The 21,892-nt window shown below is 31.8% G+C and overlaps 2 protein-coding genes across 3 annotated transcripts in view; one reads left to right on the top strand and one right to left on the bottom strand.

Annotated features, from left to right (window-relative positions):
- Positions 1-21,892, bottom strand: part of LOC143048723 (activating signal cointegrator 1 complex subunit 3-like) — a 223,045-nt gene that overhangs the window by 10,871 nt on the left and 190,282 nt on the right. The gene's annotated exons all lie outside the window — the stretch shown is intronic.
- Positions 2,566-8,251, top strand: LOC143048719 (uncharacterized). Of its 2 annotated transcripts, XM_076222561.1 has the most exons (7): positions 2,566-2,666; positions 2,966-3,055; positions 3,450-3,740; positions 5,873-6,208; positions 6,549-7,136; positions 7,639-7,720; positions 8,117-8,251. In XM_076222561.1, exons 2-7 carry the CDS (start codon positions 3,001-3,003, stop codon positions 8,235-8,237), a joined length of 1,473 nt encoding a protein of 490 aa, XP_076078676.1. In that variant the 5' UTR covers positions 2,566-2,666; positions 2,966-3,000; the 3' UTR covers positions 8,238-8,251. The 2 variants fall into 2 exon arrangements, with proteins under 2 accessions (XP_076078676.1, XP_076078677.1); XM_076222562.1 differs by lacking the exon at positions 6,549-7,136.

A 21,892-nucleotide genomic window follows, 5' to 3' on the forward strand; every position in this document is an offset into this window, starting at 1 on the left:
AGTCCTGATTTTTATGAATGGTGTTATTTATAAATGATAGTATTTTGAATGATATAACCACATAGTTCTCACCATAGATACCTTAGTCCATCAATTTGTTGTCACTCTGATCATTATATCAACATTTAGACTAATATTCCCTTTAAAATGAATTAAAGTACAGAATCTTATATCCCATCATGCATTACTGTTGAGTGTGATACATGAATTTCTGAGGCTGAGATGTATGAATTTTTTTGGATATTTTAATTTTTTAAAAGATGTAGAAAGGTAATTATACTTTATTTCTTATTTGCAAATGAAAAAAATAATTAAATATATTAAATACTAGAAGCAAATTTATAACAGCATACGCAATGTTAACTTATTGCTATTTTAACCCCCCATGTATTTAAATGTCATATATATGGCACATAAAATATATAGGAGTCATCTACAGTAATCAGCAAACCAGCAACATGAAATAAGGAAGACTTATAGAGGTCAAGGAGACTCTGTTTCATGTGGCAGCTTGATTTTATCTTTTGCCTTAACTTTACCAGGCCGCTATTTCTTTTCATTTTTTTGTTTTGATCAGTGAATAATTTTAAGTATAAAGGAGAATCTACAAGTATTATATATACCACGATATTTCAAGTTAACATATTTAAACGATGAAACCTGTAGGAGGACTTTGTTTAAATATGTTAATGAGTAAGGTGTGGTGTATATGTTGAAGAACCCTAAGAATTCAATTTTTGATGAAATCAAATAAAGTTCAATTTAGGACCCTTTGGACCTTAATGTAGACCAATTTGAAAAAGGGACCAAAAATTAATAATCTAAATACACCGTTAGATTCGGCATATTAAAGAACCCCAATGATTCAATTTTTGATGAAATCAAACAAATTTTAATTTTGGACCCTTTTGGCCCCTAATTCCTAAACTGTTGGGACCAAAACTCTCAAAATCAATCCAAACCTTCCTTTTATGGTCATAAACCTTGTGTTTAAATTTCATAGAATTCTATTAACTCATACTAAAGTTATAGTGTGAAAACAAAATGTCTTCGGACGACGACGACAACGCCAATGACGACGATGCCAACGTCATACCAATATACAACCAAAAAAGTTTTGAGGTCGTATAAAACCAGTGGGAGTGTCGTTCTAGCCTGCTGCTTTAATTTAGAGCACGCTCACGAGAAAATGACAATTTTTCGACAATCCACCGGTTTATTCAGTGATTACGTCTTGCTAAGAATGGCTGTGAAATTTGAAGACGTAGATTTAAATTAAGGATATTGCTGGAAGCAAGGACATGGAATTATCTTGATTTGAGTTCATTTGATTTTATGGGGCCTGAGAATTTTTAAAATAAAATAATATGGCTCTGATTTGCATGAAAAAATCTTTTAAAAAAAAAGATTTTCCCAAACCAATATTGATTGCATTTATGCATTTATCAAATGCATTTGCAAAAATAATTTAGGCTCAGGTATGAACAGCCCCCCTCCCCCATGAAACACTGGGCGAGTTTTTGTTGAAATTTATGAAGTCATGCATGGAATTCCCAGAAAGTAGAAATCCTATTTGTAAAACAAACAAAATTCTTGTCCTCCTGCTTCACTGAACTGTCACAGAGGTGGAGTTAAAATCATAGTTTAACATAAAAAATATCAGATTAAACCATAGTATACTCCATCTATCTACATGAAGTTGGTAGAACAAAGTATGTCATGAATCTTCTTTATGGAATAACATATCAATCTTTATATTAAACCATGATTTTTCAGAAACAGAACTATTAAGCAGATTATTACGTAAAAACTTCAACGGAAAAATGGTGTATTATGTTACAATATCAGTTAACTGTAAAATGAGTGAGAAAACAATATCACTTTTACAGATGAAATAATAATTCTATTTGTAAATTTACATCAAGATGTTGTCAAATGAATTGGATAACCTGCATTTATCATGCTTTTCAATATATAACATGGTCAAATTGTTGAAATATTCTCCTCCTATAATTAAATTATTAAAAACTTTCATTCTGCAATGATAATAATATCTTCACTCGTTCAAGCTTTAAAACCCCCTCAAAGTGCATCTAATACACAAAGTTCTTAATCTGTTGACAATCATACACAAAAGCTTTATACTCCCAATATAAAGCGTACTAGACAATTCTTATTTCTATGAAGATCAAAAACCGACCTCTAAACATTTCCTGTTTTTATTTAAATGTTGTGTTGTTTGGTTGCTGTCCACATTATCCCTTTCTTCAGATATGAATGAAAACATAATGATTGCCTTGTTATAATTTCTACATCTCTCAATACCTCAATAAAGGATTTTCTTTACTGATTTTTATCCCTTAAATTTAGTGTCTGAGCAGATTACAATGAACATAAGAAATTATTGTTTTCTTTTATAAAATTTCATCAGGTAATTGATTCAAATGTCATTGTGATATCCTCAGCATCAATAAGACAGTTCATACTGGTTTAATTTCCCAGACAATATTTCAATTTATTTTTGAGACATTTTGGTCACATGACATGACAAGACATCTGTGACAGAAATTGATTACCAATTTAACAATACAAATTACATCAAAACATCCCTTCATTGGGTCAATATCAGTCATAAATATGGATGTCATTAGATTGATGCTAAAAAGGTAAATACTTATTACTCACTTGTATGGGCAAAAAAATCTAAAGTTAAACTTCAAGTTGTTGGTACATAAAAACAGGAAAGATCAAAGGACCAAAAAAAAGAAAAAAAAGAAAGTTTCAAGTAAATATTCTATAAAGTCTTTCATTTTTAAATTCAAGCTTAGGTTATGGCAAAGTTTATATTTTGAGCCCGAAACAAAAAGAGGGGAAATTGGTCCAACCATTTCACCTGGGCATCCTGATTCACCTCTCATTGAAAGTATGTAGAATTTTATCTTACAATACATGTTTATATCCATAGGATGATATTACTCCACACAAAGATGACGTAACATAATGGAGTGTACAACATGGTTCATCCTTTTAGTTATGATAGAGTTGTCTAGAAAGGGTGAGTGTAACAGAATAAATAGTATATTTTGTTTACTGAAAAACTTCGAGAGCTTGACCAGATTTGTTTGAGAAATACAGCAAAAAATAAAAGGATTGACATACTGTTTACAGATAAAACTTTGAAAAATCTAAATCTTGTTTCTGACATGTATGAAAGAATTGTTTATGAAATATAGGTGGAGAAACAGCATTAAGATCTTACTGAATTAGGCACTTTATAAAACTATTTTGTCATTTTTTAGCAGGAGAGTTGTTTTTAAACCTCTGCCGCTATCTTTTATATTTACATTGTATGATTTCTTTCAATCCATAAAAATAAGTAAACTAATTGACTTGAAATGCAGAACATAAAGATAACTTTTACAAATTTAATTCCTTTTTTTTATTCTAAGTTGAATCATCAATGAAAGCTACTGTGTGTGTCGGAAATATATTTTCTCTCTCCTGTGGGAATGACCAGTATATTCTACACATCCTGTATGAACAGTATTCCTACAGCCCTACAGACAAGTGTCACTATGATCCTGGTCATTGTAGTCAGGCAGAGATCATCAATCCAGTCAGTGCACAGAAATGTAATGGATACAGTCATTGTTCCTTTCCAATACCCTCAGGATTTATCCTACAAGTCTGTGGTAGTCAGAATGCTACTTCTTTCACAGTGTTCTATGACTGTTTTTCAAGTAAGTATTTTAGCCTGAGAGCTCCATTTTATCATTCTTTAAAAAGAATCAGAAATATCACCGGTGTTTATCTAAGACTAATTTTCTATTTGAATACATTGTACAATTTATGTTGGCCATGAAAAAAACTTGTTTGAGCAGTGAAAACATGGAAATTAGACTAAGGACTTTCTAATGCAATTCATTTCAGGAATGAAGGTACAATATATAATGTAACAAATGGTTGTATTATATAAGCAATATATTTTATTATGAATGATTTTTTGAATTTTTCTATTACATTTCCAATAATTTCTCTGTCATAATCCAATTTCTGATAATCAAGTAAAGGTTACAATACACCATTAGATTTTATGGGCACAGCCATTTTATGAGCATAACATGGTATGCAGAATTAAGAGTATGGCTAATCCTGATTGGTGGATATGTGAGCCCGTTATTTTTTATTTTTGGAGACTTCGTGCACTCTGCTTTATACAAAAGGCAAAATAAAAATTATTCCGTAGCCCTAAAGGCACTGAGATGACTTTTCAACGCTAGGACAAGACACATATTTTTATGGGCAAAATTGATAGGCATGGAAGATAAGTACAAAATACGCTAAGAAAAGCAACGCGAACCTATATTTTTGGGACCAAAAAATACTGTCCTAATAACTTTTCTTTGATTCTAGCAAGGTTTCGTTAAAAAAATCAACTTTCTAAAGTCTGTATCTCGAAAAAGGCTACCATTGTCGCCAATGGGGAATTTAATTGTTTATTTCAATCTATACAACATCGACATATCTTTATCATAGTGCTCAAAAAGTGTCAAAAACAGTCATTTTACTTGACATTTGATGTGAAACCGTATTTTTTTGTGACAAATGGAATATTGATTATCTAGTTTTTAAGCTATAGTCTGTTTCATATTTGTATTGTGTTTTACTTAGAAACAAGGGTGGGCTGGACTTTTGACTTACTGTGGAACGAATATGTCATTTTCTGAAGTTCTGCTGATTTGTTCGAAAAGAGCAAGTACACGTCTAGAGTTTGTGAATATAAATTGATTTTTAAACATAACTAACTCGACCCAAGTGCTGTTATTGAAATTACCAAATTCAGCGAAAATGTACGGAAATGATCCCCTTCGAACATTGACGTGTTCACACGAATAACAAACTAAAAGAATAAGAACAAGCATGCCATTTTGTAGTTAACAAACAGTAATCGATGTTAAAACACAAATATTTACACATATTCCATATTTTGAAATGCTATAGTCTGTTTCAAAAATGTACTTTTAGACGAAAATAGTTTCATTTAAAACTCTTGTTCAAAATTCACCGTAGTAGTTACATATTGGATTGGTTTTGGTATCAATATAATCAGTACTTGATGATATATAAAGAATCATTGGAGAAAGTGGGCATTATCTTAAGGCCCTTTTTAGCAATACCGCATTTACTCAAAAAAACCAGATTTTTTTTCTTCACATTTTTCGACTGGGGTCACCTCCGATAAAAAATTGTGAAAATTCAGAGAGTAATGCCAGAACGTTTTGAAGATGATTTATTTGTGGCATATATATTTGTGCATCTAACGCACTTTGAATTGCAGGATACAAGAAAGTATTAAATACCATATAGGTTATAATACACCATTAGATTTTATGGGCACAGCCATTTTATGAGCATAACATGGTATTCAGAATTAAGAGTATGGCTAATCCTGATTGGTCGATATGTGCGCCCGTTATTTGTTATTTTTGGAGACTTCGTGCACTCTGCTTTATACAAAAGGCAAAATAAAAATTATTCCGTAGCCCTAAAGGCACTGAGATGACTTTTCAACGCTAGGACAAGACACATATTTTTATGGGCAAAATTGATAGGCATGGGAGATAAGTACAAAATACGCTAAGAAAAGCAACGCAAACCTATATTTTTGGGACCAAAAAATACTGTCCTAATAACTTTTCTTTGATTCTAGCAAGGTTTCGTTAAAAAAATCAACTTTCTAAAGTCTGTATCTCGAAAAAGGCTACCATTGTCGCCAATGGGGAAATTAATTGTTTATTTCAATCTAAAGTAAAATTTAACACCCAAAAAAATAGAATTACCTCCCTTTAACTACAATTTTTTTCCTTTTCAGAGCACCAAATGATTGACGTCTGCAAACCATACACTGCTCAAAATAAACAAAAACTTTACTTAAAATCTCCCGACTACCCTGGAGACAAACTTGATCCTGCCAATTGTCACTGTAATATAACAGGTCAGAATATTACAGCTGAGATCTACGATCATCAGAAATCACATGACAGTCCAGTCGTGTTTATGTTTGTGACAAATAAAGCTACCATTCATGTCAACGATGTGAACATCAGAAGTGAGATAATCTTTAGTGGTATGGACTATGTAGAACTGTTACTAGATAATCAGGATAAACAGGAGGTGTTCAAACTATGGATGGAAATCACAGGACGCAGTAAGTATGTTTGGCACAATTCTAATCTAAATTTTGTTGGCTTGTTCATTGTTAGCAATTCATTAAATCTATTTTCTCTTTTGGAAGAGACTATCTTCAAAGAATAGACAATATATATTGAGAAAAATATAAAAATAATCTGAAAGACAACAAAAGAATAAGGTATTCTAATAGAGGCATGATTTTAAACCATAATTCAAACAAAAATAAAAGACCAAACCATGACAATTCAAATACCATACCAACAAAAAATCATGTCAGGGCGAGCCTTTCCTAAACTTTACAATCTTCATAGGATTTTACAAATCTTTAGGAATAAAATACATTTTTTATACTTCAGGCATGAATATCCAGTGTATGAGCTATCCAATTGTGATACCGTCAACACCACAGAGTTATAACACAATCCTGTATACCAGTTTTATATCTGACCAAGTACCATCTATACAGACATTTACTGAGCCAATCAAAACATCACACATGCAATTCATCTCCACAAGTTTTCACCAATCAGAGTATTTCAGTTTTCAAACCTTAACTGACAATTCAATGTTTTTATCTACTGATAATTCAGTGTTTTTATCTACTGATTCATCATGGCACTATACAGAAGAGACACTACAATTAATAGTGACAAGTTCATCAGTGTTTACCAATCAAACACACCTAACTTCCATGTTTATATCCAATCAAACAGTGCTGTTATCTACTGAATCATCCTTGCACATTACAACAGAGTCACTACAATTATTAGTGACAAATTCATCATTCTTTGACAATCAAACACACCTAACTTCAATGTTTTTATCCAATCAAACAGACTCTACAATACTTGGCAGTGTTACACCAAGTTCATCGTATTCACTGATTCACCCTTCCATCATTATAGATGTTGGTGGGAATGGCCATCAAGTAGATGTAGATACAGGTAAAATTTACATGTGTTTTCATGTTCAAACTTTTTTTATACCTTTTTTTCAATACAAGTAATTTTATATGTTTTCTTCAAACTCCACCTTTTCCAAACAGCTACTTTCAAGCTCTAAAGGGGTCTGACAGTGGCTAAGGGGTCTAATTAGTCTAACTACTGTATAACTCCCATGATACCACTGAGGTTGCAAGTTTAAAACTTGACTTCAATTTTAATTGAAAAGGATTGTCAGTTTTCCTGTCAATGGTCTGAAGTTATTTCTTCCATCTCACACCAATAAAAACTAACATTCAGAAAAGTGTTGAAAAGTGTCATTAAACACCAATCAATAGAGCAATAAATCCCAGCTTTTATAAGTAGGAGTCAGACCTTCACATGTTCTGTTACGGTCAAAATTTTATTTTGAATATCCTTCTTACATTTTATGATGGACTGCATACATTTTTAAGACATTAATGGCAAGTGATTACAACTAATCTGCTGCTTCCATCTATTGTAGACTTCAGAGTTATCATTGTAGCAGTTATTGCCTTCACTATAATCATCATTGTTTTTGTAGCCATTGGAATACTTGTAAATAGGTAAATATGAATAATAGTACTTCTAATAACACTTAAAATTATTATAAAATAACTTTACTGGAAAAATATTAAAATAGCTTCTCAGGCAATATTATATATCAGCTTTCATTTGGTATAAGTTAAAGTAGGATACAACAGTAGTATAATCATCAATTCATTTTGATTTATCTCCCCTTAATTAGCAAATATAATTTTATGCTTTCTATTCAGAATTAATTTTTGTAAAAGTTTTTGGACACAATATAGCTGAAAAACTTTAAAACTTCAAAATTTTTAACTGAGACCTGACCTGTGAGTCAGAGAGGTCTTGTGCGAAAGTTTTTTAACACTTAAAATTAATTAACCTTTTTACAAGATAACCTATAATATGAACTAACCATTTAATTTCCCTTTTAGGAGGAATCACGGACAAGATGGTGGATTTACTGTGACTGAACCAGAACATGACAGAGATGTCTACCATGCTTATAATTTCAGTTTAAGAAATAAATATGAGAAAGATTTCTCAAATATATAAAAAGAACAAACCGATTTGTGTCTCATTAAAAATTCCTCTATTTTTAACATCTGAATCTAGCTAGCTTTTTCTTGGGCAATTTTCTTTAATTTTCTTTGCTTAGATATCATTTCTATGTAAAATAAGATTTGAGTATACTTTGGATTAGGTAAAACAAGAATGTGTCCAAAGTACACGGATGCCCCACTCGCACTATCCTTTTCCATGTTCCATGGACCGTGAAATTGGGGAATTATCTAATTTGGCATTAAAATTAGACAGATTATACTATAGGGATCATATGTACTAAGTTTCAAGTTGATTGGACTTCAGCTTCATCAAAAACTACCTTGACCAAAAACTTTAACCTCATTTTCTATGTTCAGTGGACCGTGAAATTGGGGTCAAAAGTCTAATTTGGCTTAAAAATTAGAAAGATCATCTCATAAGCAACAAGTGTACTAAGTTTCAAGTTGATTGGACGTTCAGCTTCATCAAAAACTACCTTGATCAAAAACTTTAACCTGGATGGACGAATGGAGCCACAGACCAGAAAACATAATGCCCCTCTACTATCGTAGGTGGGGCATAAAAAATTTAACGAATTTCATGGATGGAAGGAAAATTGTAGTTTTATGGATATTTAACCAAAATTAATTTTCTGCAAAAACTAGTTAAAATTTTAAAATTCTCACAAATTATGTGAAATCAGCATAAAAGAAAATGCATTTTCCAAACATCTTTTCTATGTAGTAATGTTTGCAATCTTATTTGGCAAAGTATAATGATTTTAAGAGGAACCACTGCATATCTCAACAATTCAAATTACAATTTCTATTTCATTAATATATGCCCCATTAATAAAAACTTGGACCCAACACAAAACCTTCATTAACATTACCAATGATTCTACAGTATTTAAGACATATATATGTAAGGCTGAAAATCTGCAAAATTTATCGTACAGAGTACATTTCATTTTTTTCAAATCACTTGGCACCACTATATAATTGAAAGCAGAGTTTGACTGTAACATCAGTATAATGGATAGTTAGTTTTGATGCTGTTAATTAAAACCAATTGAATTATTGTGTATTGATAAAGACCAGATTGAGGAGAAGGTAATGTTCTAGTATACATGTGATTTATATACTATAATATAGGTATAATATAAGTAGACATTGATTCTGTTAGATGTTTCAGGTAACAAATAATGGCTAATATTCTCTCAAATTAACTTCAGACTTTCTTGATGGTTTTTTTGGTTTTTTTGTTTTGTTTTTGTTTTTTGTACTTTATTTTCTTTAAGGAGAATTCAGTATTTCTGATTGCAAAGTTTAAGTATCTTAAAGTTAATCAAATATATGTTTACTAGACTCTAGATGCTGTATTTAATTAGGAGATAACTGTATTGTATTTTAAGCTCCGACGGCATCAATTGGGGATTTGATGGTCGCAAATTAAGTTTACTGGCGACACGTTAGCGGAGACAGTAAACGGGTATTTGCGACCATCAAATCCCCAATTGATGCTGTCGGAGCTTAAAATACAATATTGTTATCTCCATTCTAATGAAACTGACAGAAAACAACGTTAAAACATGTATTTAAAATCTGTCATATGCCGTCTGCGCTTGCGTGTCCGTCCCATAGCATCAATTGTCAATTGATGCCATGTAAGAAAGTGACGTTATCCAATCAAAACGTTACAAACGTTGTTGCATTAGAATAACACATATAATGTGTGTTTTTCGGATGCTGTCTCATGGATGCATACCTCTAATTTAATAAATTCATAACACTAGCTACAGGTTTTGTATAAATTATACATGGCAAACCAAATTGTGTGTGATAGAAAGAAAACCATAAAATAGAATTTGAAGAAAAAATAAGAGAAGAGTTTCAGCTCTTGTATTATGCTTTCTTTTCAAAAAGACAACTAAAAATTAAAGAACTGGGTTTCTTGCTTTATAAAATAAATTGCTAGGTGAACACAGCTGGATATGACTGCAGAGGTCCAACCCTGAACAGTTGGGCAAAAATGGACACAATATTCACACTTGATACAGGTCTGAGTTTGGATTGTAAGTAAATATTTGATACAAAATAGGTTTCTGACACAAAATAACTGTAGTCAAGAACTTAAAATTGGTTATATGATTTGAATTTCAACTTTTTGGCAGGAGTCCTTTTGCGCCAATTACTGTTTTTCAGGGTTATCATTTGTGTCAAATTTCGATTTCCAAATGTATCAATTGCGCCAGTCCTCGGAACTTATTTGTGCCAATTTACCTGTACACATATCTATCATAAAAATTAATGATTAATATATTTAATCTTACTTTTGCTTAAAAAGTATCATATATATATTTGGAGATTTTTCACCATGTAGATGGGCATTTGGAGAGAAATGACTTAAAATGCATTAGACAGTCAGTGTACAGAGAGAGAATAAAACTTTTTGCTTTGCTGAATATTTAATAAAGATATACCAATATAGAAGAAAATAGAAGCCTTTGCTAATTACGTTTTAGACACATATGTTGATGACACAGTGCTTTGTTTCCACCATGCATGCGTATGGGCTTTATTATTATTAGGAATTATTATAAACTCAAAACATAACATCCTTCAATGTTTGTGTTTTTGGACAATAAAGTGAAGTTAAAAGCTACTACATACATTAAATTGGGAAGTATCCATGCAACAGCAGTAAGAAAAAGATATGTTTCAGAAAAGGAAACATTTGCAGTGTAAACTGCCGGTTCCAAGTCAAAATAAAGGAGTAGGGAAGTCATTTTTCTTCTAATTGACGCAATCATATGTTTTATTTTTGGCATCAATGATACCATGTAATTTTTAAACATGTGGCGCAAATGTAGCATTGGAGAAAAAAGTTGTGGCGCTAAAGGACGTATGTTAGGCACAAACGTATCCCTCCCAATTTTTTGCTTTTGTGCAATACACCATGCTGTTGCGAATTGACACCCCTAACATCCCCCCCCTTTTTTATTTTGTGCAATACACTAAGCTTTTGGGAATTGACACCCAACCAAATTTTTTTTAACCCCACCCAACCCTTTTTTTTGATATGTAATTTTTGAAATCTTAAGAATAAATTTCTTTTTACTCCCTTTTTTTTCTCAGAAAAACAATTCTTTCCCTCAAGAAATGGTCAAATTTCCATTCAAATTTCCAATTGAGTTTGCAACAATAATTACCCATTTTATAATTTAAAAGCAGTGTAAGGGAGGTAACCCAAATTTTACTTAAAAGTAATTGTCCATTAACCAGGACACCCTTGTTTCCCTCCTTTTTTACCCCTAATTCATAAAAGGTTTGAGCAAAAACCTCCCACAACCAATCATAACCATCCCTTTCTGTTTACATACACTTTTCCATAAAATATTATCTGGAAACTAGAAAAATACCTATTTGGGCCCAATTTTGGCCCCTCATTCTCAACAATTAGGACCACAACCCCCAAAATCAATCTCAACCTTCCTTTTGTGGTTATAAACCTTGTCTTTAAATTTCATATATTTCTATTCTCTTATACTAAAGAAATGGTCCGTAAACAAAGTGACTTCGGACAACGCTGACAACGACAACAGCTTGATAGCATTATACGACCGCAAAAATCGTATAAAAATAGGTAAATTCACTACAACATCCTTTATAAAAGTCACATTATCTCCCCTTTTACTAGATTGAATCGTTCAAAATTATTCTGCATTTCAGGCGGTTCTTCAGCATTTTAATTACTGGATTTTTCCTTTGAAAACTAGGTAAATAAAAAAGCATCCTTCTTATATATTGTTTATTGATGTAACAAGGTGTGATTTAACATAAGACTCTCTGTCATCATTCATCCTTAAAACAACTAATAAACGGATCAAAATAAATAGTCTGTAAGATTACTATCAGTAATACCTGTTTATAGAGGTTTTCATCAGTGAAAGTTTGTGTGATAAACTTATAAAAAACAAGATTTAGACCATAAGTTAACATCTTGTCTTTCAACCAGCTTGTTATATATATATGTCTTAAAACTTATCTGATATGTTACAAGACAGACAGATAAACTTTACCAAAGGTTGGTAACTCTTCTTTTTTATTTAGAATACAGCGTTGAAAGATAAAAAAGAAAATAAAGTACAAAAATAAGAAAAACACAAGGCAAATCAGAAATGATATATTCAAATACTGGTGTATACTTTTTTTCTTGTAGATTTTTTCCTTTTGAAGAGAACAATTGATGTTAAGAACATCCCAATAAATGTTTTTTAATACCAAAAATAACTTAATGATATTGGAAAACCCAATTCTTAAAGATCTTAATCTGAATATTTATAGCATAAGATAAAGTATATAGTAAAAACATAATGGTGAAATTACATGAATTTATTTTTCAATAAGTTGGATTATTTTTGTCATTATTTTGACTCTGATCCAGAATTGTTATCACAACATGTTGTGTTTTTACTATTTTACTACAATACTATATCACGTCTAACATAAGTACAAATCTATGGAACGCTGCCAACATCATCTTAATACATTATGTAAACATTGTGTGATCATGCAGGCCTTGATGGAACCTCGAGGATGGAATGGAGCTGATGGGGCAAAGAAAAAAGATGTGAGAGTCTACATCAATAAGACAGCTACCCAACACAGAGTATAGAAAATAAAGCACTACTACGAAATATTAAAATTTCTCTTAGATTTTTACATTCAAAGTCTAATAATTTTACAAAGATCCTTGGACAAACATTTAAAGGGATCAAGTTAAAATACGGGAAATACTTAAAACTTTCCAGGAAGCATATTTTATGTAAGATATTTCACAATTAGAAACAGGTGAAGATTACTTGAACCCAGTTTACACTGAATTTTGCTGCTTGACACATTTTATGCTTGTATGTGACAGAGTTGTCTTATGTTGTATCTAAAGACTAGAAAATTTTCAGTTGAAATATGTGCATCAATGTATATGAATCTTGCTTGAATCTATCCAGATCTATAGAATGGGTGTATCCTGAGATAAACAAAAACCTCTAAAGTAAATTAAAAATACAGCAAACAATTAAAAACACAAAAAACTACCAACATTAACAAAAGCGTATGTCCTTGACATCAGGAGATTTATCTTATCTATTTCTACAGAGATTGAAGTGCTAATTATAGCTATAAATATTGACATGTTCTGTAGTTTCTATTTTGACATGCAGTTAGTTCTATACTTCAAAAGCTAAGATACCCTATTAAATTTCTCTTTTAAGATGTATAACACTACTGAAATTACATTTCAAAAATTATTATCGTCTAAAATCAGCAGTTTTATTTACGTAAAGCAATGATACATCAATTTAGAAACATTATTATTATTAATTATTAATTAGCAACATTTCTTTCTGTCTAATAGACTCATAACACTTTCCCAAAGGGGGGACTATCTGTTTTTTTACAAAACTGTAATTATTCTTTCTTACCAGTAATAGATATCATTATTCCTCAGTGAATATTCAATATCATATAAGCCTTTTCCATAAACATTTTCATACAAAACAATGCAAACAAAAGAGCTATTTGTAAAAATTATGAAAATTTATCTTATTTCTTTATATCTCAGTACTGACCAAAATAAATTATTGTGAAAATAAAATCTAGAAAAAAAAATCAGTCATTTTGAAGAAGTGACAGAGAAAATGGACACACATGTACCACAGTAAATCTAAAAGAGAGAAAAACAATCAAAAATTTTGAAGATACATGATACTGGTATTAAATATCATAAGTTGTCAAAACCATCATGAGTTAACAGAATAAAACAGCAATTTTCAAAACAGAGATTATTTCTTTTTAAAATTAACATTTAGCAATTAGTAAAAGTAAAAAAAAACTGTTTTTTTAATACGATGAGGTTCTAATCAGAATTTCTTAAGAAATTCTACTACTTTTACCTTATCCCAGTTCATTTTGAATCATTAAGCACTCATACCACTAAGCATGAACTGTCAAAAACCTTATCAGGAAAGTTCTTTTGTCTCAGAGATAATTCATACTTGTTGACACAAAGCCTATTGTCAATCTCAGCCAGAATTTACACCTGCTGACACAAAGTTTGCTGCCTACAAGAACCTTATCAGTGACAGATCTGAGACAGAACTCATACCTGATGACACAGAGCCACTGTCAACAAACCCTACAAAAATCTCATCAGTTTCAGTTCCTTCCTAGCAACAACTCAAACATGACTACAAAGATTATTGTCAAGTTTCTCTACAAAATTCTTATCAGTTTCTAGGTTACTTCTTAATCAGTTAGAATTGTTACAAGACCACAAAACAATGGACAAACTCCACAGAAATATTTCCCAATCAGCATCTGACATTAACTGAACTGACATATCAATCCATATTTCTGGATTTTCCACTTGGAAAAACAATATAACCTAATTATGGTACAAAGAAATTAGAACAATACAATGTTTACTGCTGTAATATATATGTCATTATAACCATTACCTGTAGCTCAGGTATCTTAAGCATCAGGCTTCTGTCGTCACCTGAACAAAAACATTTCTATAGAACAACTTGAACATAATGGAGATTGTTTCAGAATGGTACAGGAACAGTTACTATTTATAATACATTTAATCAGATCTAGGGTTATTTTCAACTCACTGGCTGAGAATCAAAAGTTCTCTTGGTAATAATTTCAATTTTCTGTGCTAGTTCATTAAGTTCTAATAATGTTAATAACTTAAACAGTGATCCAACAGCTGACCAAATATTCTGTGTTTGAATCCTTATAAAATGGATCATTTATTAGGAGTACCACCTGAATCCATAAAATAGATCATCATTTATAAAGATGACCACCTGAATCCATACAAAACAGATCATCATTTATAAAGATGACCACCTGAATCCATACAAAACAGATCATCATTTATAAAGATGACCACCTGAATCCATACAAAATAGATCATCATTTATAAAGATGACCACCTGAATCCATACAAAAAGATCACCATTTATAGAGGACCACCTGAATCCATACAAAATGAATCTTTATTGATTAGGAGCACCACCTGAATCCATACAAATCTGATCACTTTCTTAGGAGCACCACCTGAATCCTTGCAAAATGGATCACTATAATGAGCACCATCTGAATCCATTCAAAATGGATCACTATTTATAAGGAGCCCAACCTAAATCCATGCAAAATGGATCACTATTTATTAGGAGCCCACCTGAATCCATGCAAAATTGATAGCTATTTGCTAGGAGCACCACCTGAATCCATGAAAAATGGATTACTATTTATTAGGAGCACCACCTGAATCCATGCAAAATTGATCACTATTTATTAGGAGCACCATCTGAATCCATGCAAAATGGATAACTATTTATTAGGAGCCCATCCTGAATCAATGCAAAATTGATCACTACTTACCAGTATCACCACCCAATCCTTACAAAATGAATCACTATTTATAACGAGCACCACCTGAATCCATACAATATATACTACATTTATAAGAAGCACCACCTGAATCCATACAAAATAGGTCATCATTTATAAAGAGGACCACCTGAATCCATATAAAATAGATCACTATTTAAAAAGAGGACCACCTGAATCCATACAAAATGAATCTTTATTGATTAGGAGCACCACCTGAATCCATACAAATCTGATCACTTTCATAGGAGCACCACCTGAATCCTTGCAAAATGGATCACTATAATGAGCACCATCTGAATCCATTCAAAATGGATCACTATTTATAAGGAGCCCCACCTAAATCAAAATGGATCACTATTTATTAGGAGCCCACCTGAATCCATGCAAAATTGATAGCTAGTTGCTAGGAGAGCACCACCTGAATCCATGAAAAATGGATTACTATTTATTAGGAGCACCACCTGAATCCATGCAAAATTGATCACTATTTATTAGGAGCACCATCTGAATCCATGCAAAATGGATAACTATTTATTAGGAGCCCATCCTGAATCAATGCAAAATTGATCACTACTTACCAGTATCACCACCCAATCCTTACAAAATGAATCACTATTTATAAGGAGCACCACCTGAATCCATACAATATATATCTACATTTATTAGGAGCACCACCTGAGTCCTTATAAATTGGTCCACTATTTATTCGGAGCACCACCTGAATCCTTACAACTGAATCCATGCAAAATGAATCACTATTTATTAGGAGCCCCACTTGAATCCATGCAAAATGGATCATCATTCATCAGGACCACCAACCTCCAACTAAACAGATCATCATTTATTGAAAGCATCACTTGAATCCTAACAAAATGGATCACTACTCATTAAAATCCCCAACTGAATCATTACAAAAAGGATCCCTATTCATTAGGAGCACCACTTCAATCCTTACAAAATGGATCACTATTCATTAATACTAAATTATAGCATCACCTGAATCTTTACAAATTGGGTCACTATTTATTAGGAGCACTAACTGAATCTTTACAAATTGATCATTATTAATTAAGAGCACCATCTGAATCCTTACTAATTGATCATTATTCATCATGCAAAATGGATCACCTTTTTAAGTAGCACTACCTGCATGAATCCATACAAAATGAATCACTTTATAAGGAGCACCACCTGAATCCATACAAAATGGATCACCATTCATTAAGAGCACCCCATGAATCCTAACAGGATGAATCATCATTTGTGAGGACCACCAACCAAATCCTAACGAAACCGATTATCATTCATTAAAAGCCCAAACTGAATCCTTACAAAAATGGATCACTATTCATTAAGAGCACTAACTGAATCCTTACAAAAATGGATCACTATTCATTAAGAGCACTAACTGAATCCTTACAAAAATGGATCACTATTCATTAAGAGCACTAACTGAATCCTTACAAAATGGATCACTACTCATTAGGAGCACCACCTGACCCCTTACAAAATGGATCACCACACAATAAGAGCAATTTTTAATTCTGGAACACTCACCATAAAAAAAGGTTTAACTGAATTGGTTAAGAACCTGCCTGCCTATAATTGCTTACATCCACTTCTGTTGAACTTTGGTGGATAGTTATCTCATTGGCAATCACATCATCTTATTTTTTATACTGGAGCCTATCACCCCAGATATCATCAATAACAGGAACCCATGAGTTATTGATGTTAAACACCCAAATCATACCACATCATCTTATTTTTATACTGGAGCCTATCACCCCAGATATCATCAATAACAGGAACCCATGAGTTATTGATGTTAAACACCCAAATCATACCACATCATCTTATTTTTATACTGGAGCCTATCACCCCAGATATCATCAATAACAGGAACCCATGAGTTATTGATGTTAAACACACAAATGGCCTTTAGTTCTAATTATGTCATTTAGAAAATATATACAATGACAGAAATAACATATTGAATGGTCAGAAACTAAAAGTCATTAATTTTTAAGGATGGCTTGTAGAAGAAGGGACAGGGACATGTTATATAATAATAATCTGTATAATTCATCAGGATGAAATCATCCCTGAGAGAAAGAATTCTTTAAAGAGGACTTGAAAACATAGGTTAACGTTTGGTGCTCAAACAATGTAGACATAAGTAGTGGTATATTAATGTAAATTATTTTTGACATCATACTGGATATATAGTTGTCTCATTGGCAATTATACTTAATAATTCCTTATTTTAATATTTGCTTCAATGGTGAAAAAATAAAATAAAAACTTATAAGAAATATATGCTTTCTATTACCACCTGTTTCAGGTAAAAGAGATGTGTTTTATAGTCTATTTATATATATATTTCATCCTGATTTATTTCCAATGATGTTTTACATCTGATATAAAATCAATTCCCCCATGCCTGTATTATTTTACATCATTAAACTTTACAACATGGAAAGTTAGTATCAGGTCAGGTAAACTTTAAATGAAACCAGAATCTATGTACATAAAAATAATCTACAGTATTCTGAAGCTAATTCATAAAATTATTAATAGAAATCAAGGTGCTTGATGAAAACTTATCATAAATAAGAAGTAAGAAACATGAACACATTATGATGACATGGTTTCCTTCATCCCAGTATTAAGATTGATTAATTGTTAACTTACTTGCTTTAAATGACCAGTGGCAAATAGTTCATGCCTAAAGAGAATGAGAAGAACTTTGTCAAGGTAAAACAAGAACCCAAAGACATCTATGGGCCAATACACACTTTTCCTAAGTTTACTCAGTACTAAAACAACAAGTGAAACTGCGAGCTACTGCTCACTGATGATACCCCCGCCGCAAGTGGATAATATTAATAGTGTAAAAATATGCAAGTGTTCGGTAAACAGGAAGTTGTCGAGTGATGAATCTGAAAATGCATCACACGGTATAGCTGACTTATAAAAATCCTGAAACCAAATTTCAGAAATCCTTGTATTGTAGTTCCTGAGAAAAATGTGACGAAAATTTTTTACTTGGTTATCATGTGTAAAATCATACAAGTGTTCGGTAAACAGGAAGTTGTCGAGTGATGAATCTGAAAACGCATCACACGGTATAGCTGACTTATATAAATCCTGAAACCAAATTTCAGAAATCCTTGTATTGTAGTTCCTGAGAAAAATGTGACGAAAATTTTCAACTTGGCTATCATGTGTAAAATCATACAAGTGTTCGGTAAACAGGAAGTTGTCGAGTGATGAATCTGAAAACGCATCACACGGTATAGCTGACTTATATAAATCCTGAAACCAAATTTCAGAAATCCTTGTATTGTAGTTCCTGAGAAAAATGTGACGAAAATTTTCAACTTGGCTATCATGTGTAAAATCATACAAGTGTTCGGTAAACAGGAAGTTGTCGAGTGATGAATCTGAAAACGCATCACATGGTATAGCTGACTTATATAAATCCTGAAACCAAATTTCAGAAATCCTTGTATTGTAGTTCCTGAGAAAAATGTGACGAAAATTTTCAACTTGGCTATCATGTGTAAAATCAGACAAGTGTTCGGTAAACAGGAAGTTGTCAAGTGATGAATCTGAAAACGCATCACACGGTATGGCTGACATATATAAATGTTGATACCAAATTACAGAAAGGGTGGATGTGTAGTTCCTGAGAAAAATGTGACGAAAGTTTCATGGGACGGACTGACTGACGGACTGACGGACTGACGGACTGATGGACGGACGGACGGACGGACTGACAGACAGAGGTAAAACAGTATACCCCCCCTTTTTTAAAGCGGGGGTATAAATATCCCAAGAAACTAACAAAAACAAAGGTAGATGAACAAGTACACTAAACATTACCTAATTATATATTACATTTTTTACAAGAACTATTTCTAGTACTGAACTTGGATAATAGAAAATTAGTGTCAATTCCAAACAAACTGGTTAATTTTTTTCCACAGAGGACTGACAGACATGAGATTAGGTACATTTCAGTTAGAGGGTGTCCCACCATGCATTTTGTTCCTGCGATAAAAATACTGGCAAGGTTCATCTTCACACCTATAACATGTTATAATTACACCCGGTAAAGTTCCAACAGTTCTATAATGCGCTGTAATTACACCAGGTATAAATGCCAATGTTGTCAGATCTTTTTTATTCTACCGTTACATAATTATATATCGTCACAAGTACTGGTTCCCTGCCAGACAGAACAATAACAAAGATCGGTGATTGCGCAATTCTCCACAGTTATAAACATTCTGGTATTAAAAACACGTTATCATGATTATAAAGTTTTGCTTTTTAATTTAGTATCTATATAAATGTTCATTTGGGAGAATAAACCTGCTAAAAATTGTCAGTTGCTTGCCAGAAGCTTTTATCTAGGAATGTGCAATACTTAATCAATGTTAAAAATCACTTGTAATGATTATATACCAAATTACTATCTATACTACAATATTACTATACAATCAAGTTGTATGTTACTACTTCTCTCATGCTTGCCAAACTCTTCAATCTTATATATTCATTTCAGTGTTATAATACTCAACAATTACATAAAAACATTGAATTTGGCTATGATACAAAAAGATAACACTCTCTAATTAATATACATTTGATTAATTTTACATTTTTACAAGTAGTATTGCCACTAAAATAGACATAAAAGTTTTGTAGAAGATGGAAATAATTAAAACAATGTCATGTTCTTCGTGCAATTCTCTTTTAATTTCTATTTTTTTTTTATATAATATGTTACATGGAGAAACTTTTGCAATACAAAATAAATCTTTTGGTTATAAGTGCATATATATATGTAAACATAATTCCCTCATCACTCCTTTGTGGTTTCTCTACTGATTCAGCCATAATCATTTTTGCATAAGTACTTTCAAAGTTACAAATTTTATATTATTATCACTTGAAAAAATTTACAAAAATTCAAAATTATTGGTCAAGTAGTCAAATTTTCTATTCATAATAAAAGTTAGACTGATAACTGGTCTTCACTAGCTTTGCTGCATGCAATTGATAGAGGTAATTAGTGTATACTCAGGAGCATTTCAAAAGGAGCCAAGAAAACTTTGACCAATATTTTCCTTGTACAATAAGTGTTGTAAAATTTCAAACTATCTGTAAACAAAAAGTTGCAGGCTGAATTGTAGATGTATTATCCATTTACTTGCTACATCTCAACAGTATCAAGCTGTTACTAACGGACCAAGAAAACCTGGATGGAATTTTTTTTTGAACAGAAGGACAATCGAAGAGATGGACTTTGGCGATGCAGGTAAAAAAAAATCAAATTTAGTTCCTATATAGTTTTTGGTAAATATGTTGGAGATATCATGCTTGAGAGAGCTAATATAATACAATGCAAATTTCGAAAGAAAAAAAATCATATTTCCAAGAAGCATAACTCTTTAAAAATAAGTTGATCTTCACAGATTTTTTAAACTGTCCTAGAAGTTGCTGATATAAACCATCTATATCAATTCTACTGATATCTTGCAAAAATTGTACATGTTAGAGCGCTTAATTTTCTATAGACTTTACACTTCTAAGGGAAATAACTCCCCAAAAAAATAATTGACCAGCACTTATTTTTGACTTGTTTCAGAAATAGATGATCGATAAATAACTTGGGATATAAATTTGATAAAAATCTGGTAGGGATTATACAGGTGAAAGTGCATACAGTGCAATTTTTCCTAAAAATAATATCTAAAAGGGGCATTACTGTTGAATAATGAGTTGATCAGCATTAATTTTCAAAAGTGTCCCAAGACATTGCTTATATAAATGCTTAAGATATATTTCATTAATAACTGACAAGAAAAGTGTAAGTGCTACATACAAAGCAATTTTCTATAGAGTTTTTAATTTCTAATGGACATAACTCTGGAAGATAAAATGTGACATGATACACCTCTTCCTCTGAGGAGCAGAAAGTGTCTTACACCTGTTTTCCCAAACAAAGCCTCAGAGGTAAACAAACCTTGTCTATAAATTAGATTGCTTCTCCTAAGTGTATGGAGTATATTTTTCTCAGGTTAATAATTAGTTGTTCCACATCTACTATATTTTCATTAAACCTGAGAGGTACCTATACTTCCTCCTCAGCTACAACCTAATTACCCTCTACTGACCCTCTGAGGT

Source organism: Mytilus galloprovincialis, chromosome 10 (genome assembly GCF_965363235.1).
Source record: "Mytilus galloprovincialis chromosome 10, xbMytGall1.hap1.1, whole genome shotgun sequence".
In the NCBI taxonomy this organism is placed as follows: Eukaryota; Metazoa; Mollusca; class Bivalvia; order Mytilida; family Mytilidae; genus Mytilus; species Mytilus galloprovincialis.